At 52.1% G+C, this 4989-nt stretch overlaps 1 protein-coding gene across 1 annotated transcript; it reads right to left on the bottom strand.

Annotated features, from left to right (window-relative positions):
* Positions 1–862: 862 nt before the first annotated feature.
* LOC106731253 (olfactory receptor 14A16-like) lies at positions 863–1910 on the bottom strand. The gene has a single exon (XM_014579800.3). It carries the CDS (start codon positions 1796–1798, stop codon positions 863–865), a length of 936 nt encoding a protein of 311 aa, XP_014435286.2. The 5' UTR covers positions 1799–1910.
* Between the last annotated feature and the right edge of the window lie 3079 nt (positions 1911–4989).

Raw genomic sequence — 4989 nt, 5'->3', positions numbered from 1 at the left:
TTCCCTTCCCCTACAGTCCTTAAAGCGGCAGGCAAAAGAGAAAGGCCTTGTGGCATGTCCCACCGGTTGGAGCTGGTTTCCCGTCGCCAGAAGCGGTAGTGCATGGTGTGCAAGGGAGTGAGCACCTGGAGAGGGGTGAGGAGTTTCCCCACCATGAGCTAAGAGTCCTTCTGCACGGCCATGAAGGCAGCCTGCAGAAATTGCAGCAGGAGGGGCACCAAGACAGATGAGAGCTGTTGACTGCTGGGTGGAAGGTCCAACTCCGTGGCTAGAGGGCTCAAGTGTCTGGAAGGGAAACCACTGCAGGCAGAGGAAAGGATTCATTGTCCATCACTGAGGTAGGCAATGGAGAAGAACATGAGACATGGTGGTACAGTGGGGTCCCTTTAGGCTAGAGCATCAGACAGCCTCAGGCAGCAGCACTAGGAAGAGCGGGCTGCCCTGATTCCCTGCCTGAAGTGCTTCCCAGTGGCTTTAAATGCAATTCAGTATAAAACGAGTGTGGAGGCTCTATTTCGAAAGAGTTCCACACTGTTTTGATGGGCATGTGCTGTTTAGACGTGCCATTTCGAAATACGACATTTTGGAAAATAACTTCTTCCAAAATAACCCTGCAGTGTAGACCTGAATACGACGTATAGCGAGGTGTGGAAGTAGACACAGGGTCATACCTTGACTTTAATTTAATGTATATAGGTGTAATGTTGTAATTAACTCAGTTAATGTCAGCTGAGTTAACATTGATTTGAGAACGTCATAAAAGATCACGGCCTGTGTACTCAATGACAAAACTTTTTCATCAGTTGATTACATTTATAACAACATGCAAAACGGAAATGCAGAGCCTATGACCGATGTCATGTTAATTCTTGGAGAATATTCTACACACAAAAAGTTTCTTCAATGCAGTTTTGAGCTCCTTGTTCCTCATGCTGTAGATGACCGGGTTCATCATTGGAGGCACCACGGCATAGAGAACACCCACCGCCAGATCCAGATTTGTTCCTGAGTTAGAAGTGGGTTTCAGGTAGGCAAAGAACCCAGTACAAAGGAACAAGGAGATCACAGCGAGGTGGGGGAGGCAGGTGGAGAAGGCTTTGTGCCGGCCCTGCTTTGAGGGGATTCTCAGCACTGCTTTGAAGATCTGAACGTAAGACACAAGGATAAAAGCAAAGCAATTCAAAAATAAAACCACACTAAAGGCAAGGACGCCAACTTCACTGCGGTAGGAGTCAGAGCAGGCCAGCTTGAGGAGCTGGGGGATTTCACAGAAGAACTGATTGATGTCATTGGACTGGCAGAAGGGTAATATGAAGGTGTTCCCAGTGTGCAGGGCAGAGTAGACAGCACCAGCAATCCAGGCACTGGTTGCCATGTAGACACAGGCTCTCATGTTCATCACTCTCTCATAGTGCAGGGGCTGGCAGATGGCGACGTGTCGGTCATAGGCCATGACAGTGAGTAAGGCAAGATCTGTTGCTCCAAAGGTGAAATAGAGAAAGACTTGGGCAACACACCCAGCATAAGAAATCACGTTGGTGTTCAGGAGGGAGTTGGCCATAGATTTGGGGATAATGACGGAGATGGAGCCAAGGTCAATAATGGAAAGGTTCCCCAGGAAGAAGTACATGGGGGTGTGCAGACGGTGGTCCAGAATGATGGCATAGACGATGAGAAGATTCCCCATCAGAGTTGCCAGGTAAAGCACCAGGAACACCACAAAGTGCAGAATCTGCAGCTCCCGAATATCAGAGAAGCCCAGGAGCAGGAACTCGGTCACTGTGGTTCGGTTGGACATTTTCTTCCTCAGTTCACAGTGTGCTGTCTGCGGAGGGAGGGACACAGATAGAGGCGGGGATTACAGGGATACATGGAATGGCCCTGGCTCCCCGCAGCAACCTCTCATGCAGCGGGCGTCCATGATGCACAACGCCTGTCCTGTTTACTCCCCAGGAGCGGTGAGTTACCACTCGGGGGCCATTTGGCCTGGCTCCTGTTCACTCCATGCAGCTGCATCTGTTTACCCCATCTGAGGATCGGGCTCAGTATATGGCTGAATCGAATGCAGTGTGAAGGCTGGAGCAAAGCATGGTGCCAATGCTACAGCTCTAGTAGGGACAGATTCCCTCTTTCTACGAACTGCAGACTCTGGACACGGGCATGAAACCAAAATGCTATAATAAGAAAAGTGCGTGAAAACCACTTTCCGGGGAAATGTGAAACCCAGTGATTCAGTATCCCACATGGCAGCTCATTGATCATATTTTACGGCAGCACCGCACGGACGTCCCACTGCCTTTGCGCTGATTTATGAGACAGGATCCCACTTCCATCTCAGTGAACCGATTGATTTGTAAACCACTAGCGACCTCTCTGCTCTGTGATTGTCTCTGACTCTTCCTGCCTGTGCAGCTCCCTGCCTGTCCAGAGATTTAGGATCTGTTCTTCTCTCCACCACTCAGCAACATCCTTGGGACTTTACACAGTCGTATTAAATGGAAGCCAATGGCAGATCAGGAGGGGTCTTTTTTAGAGTGTGTTTTATCACATTCAGCAGTCCACTCACTTAAAATTTTTCAAGCAAATTTTAAAGTAAGGTCCTATGGACTATCACAGTAAATGCAGAAACTGGCACATTTCTATGTAATGGCTTCATTACCACTTGATGGGCTCTTTGCCAGGTTTGAGGTTCTGCTAGTTGCTCATGCAGATTTCCTCAATTTTATGTTAACTTGATCCTCTCAGGAGGAAGCAAAGCCACAAACCAAGGAGAGGAAGAATCATAGGGTATGTCTACACTACAGCACTATTTCGAACTAACTTAGTTCCAATTAGTTAATTTGAACTAAGCTAATTCGAACTAGCGCATCTAGACTTAAAAACTAATTCAAATTAGCGTTTTGCTAATTCGAACTAGTGCGTCCACACTGATTGGACGCTGGGTCGCATTTAAGGGCAGCTGAAACCGGTTCCGGCAGTGCATTAGGTCTGTAGTTGCTTTGTGTGGCTGCTGTCTGATGCTATCTGAGGCTCGTGCTTAAAGGAACACCCCTGGACAGCCGGTTCTCAGCTTTTCCGCTTGCTTGCCTACCTCGCCGAGGGACAGCAAAGCGTTTTTCTCTCCGCCTGCCTGTGTCGGTGCTTCCCATTGGGGCCGCCGCCGCAGTTGGCAACATGGAGCCAGAGCTCACCCTGGGCATGCTGCACCAGTTTTTGGACTTGCTGCTGCAAGTCTGCCAGTAATGGGTGGAGGCTGCCTTGCACCACCTGGTGCACATCAGCTCCCTGCCTCTCCTCCTGGCCTTCCCGGGGGTCTTGGAGGAGCGGCAGCAATGCCCAGATGCCAGCGTACCCCGCCGCATCTGGTGTCTGGACACCAGCAGCGACTGGTGGGACCACATCATCCTGGAGCACTGGGGAGACAGACAGTGGACCCAGAACTTCAGGATGAAGAAGGACACCTTCCTGGAGCTCTTGTGAGTGGCTCGCCCCTGCTCTGTGGCAACGGGACACTTGCATGAGGCCCACCATCCCCCTCCAGAAGCGTGTGGTCATCGCCCCGTAGAAGCTCTCCACGCCAGACAGCTACCGATCTGTTGGGAAACAGTTCGGTGCCTGCTGGCCCGGATGCGGGTGGCTGTTGCAGGTGGGGTGGTGCGCCCTGCAGTCCCAGGTGTTGCAGCTGTGGTGAAACAAGAGCTGTGGTCAATTCTCCCTGGGGACACGGTGAGTGAAACCCACACAAGGTGTGGTCGGCATGTGGGGAGCGGTCCATGGCCCCTACATGGCACCCAGCTGCTGCTCCATGGTGGGCAAGGCCCAGATGCACAGTCCCTGGGCTCCCTCTCCCCGTACACATAAGGGGAACATGATGGCACTCACATGTGGAGCCCTCCCCGGCCTCAGACGACACAGCCGATGTGCTCTGTGGGATGCCTCGGGGGTCCTGGATCCTGGGCAGGCTCCCTGCAGGCTCCTGGATCTCGGCGTCCTCCTCCTTCTCCTCCTCCGTATCAGGGACGGGTCCCTCTGCCCCGGGATGGATCACCACCCGGGGGGCATGGACGGCGTGAGCCCCCAGGATGCAGTCCAGGGCCTCAAAGTGGGGGGCAGGTCTCTGGGTCGGTCCCTGGCTGGGAGGCCCTGGAGTAGGACTGCCGCAGGTCCTTAATTTTGCAGTGGACCTGCTCCCAGGCCCGCATGTGTCCTCTGGTGGCCAGGCTGTCAGCAATGCAGCTGTAAATGGCCACGTTCCTGTGGCTAGTGCGGAGATCATGGACGTTGGAGGCTTCCCCCCAAAACTCGATGAGGTCCACGATCTCCGCACTAGACCAGGAGGGCACCCACCTCTTGCGGCCCCGGGCAGGCTCCTGTGAGCTGCCAGGCTAATCCTGGGAAGAGGGGGAGGGCTAGGTGGCAGTGGGTGGCTGGCTCATCCCTTGCCAGGTGCAGGGTCTGCTGGCTGGGTGGTGGCAGGCTTGCAACTGGCACAAGCAGTGTAGCCAGACTGTGACCCTTTAAGGGCTCCGGGACCAGAAGGAGGGCAGAAGAGTTTTCCTGGTTTGGCCCAGAGTGGCCACGAGGGCAACCTGGGAAGGGCTAGCCTCCCACTAGTTCGAATTAAGTGGCTACACAGCCCTTAATTCGAACTACTTAATTCGAACTAGGCGTTAGTCCTCATAGAATGAGGTTTACCTAGTTCGAATTAAGCACTCCGCTAGTTCGAATTAAGTTCGAACTAGCGGTTTGTATGTGTAGCGCCTATGAAAGTTAATTCGAACTAACGGCTGTTATTTCAAATTAACTTTGTAGTGTAGACATACCCATATGGACTGACACTAAGATCCACGGGTGCCCCAAATTTTCAGGTGCCCCAACTAACTATGTATTATGTTTATAAGTAATGATAGCCCCATTGCCCTTTAAGCGATTGTGTGACTTTGGATCCGTCTAGACTACACTGTTAAATTGGAAAAAGATACGCAATAT

Source organism: Pelodiscus sinensis, chromosome 30 (genome assembly GCF_052426305.1).
Source record: "Pelodiscus sinensis isolate ZL-2025 chromosome 30, ASM5242630v1, whole genome shotgun sequence".
NCBI classification, from domain to species: Eukaryota; Metazoa; Chordata; order Testudines; family Trionychidae; genus Pelodiscus; species Pelodiscus sinensis.
Note: the sequence above shows the minus strand (reverse complement) of the source record. Positions and strands in the feature narration are given on the sequence as shown.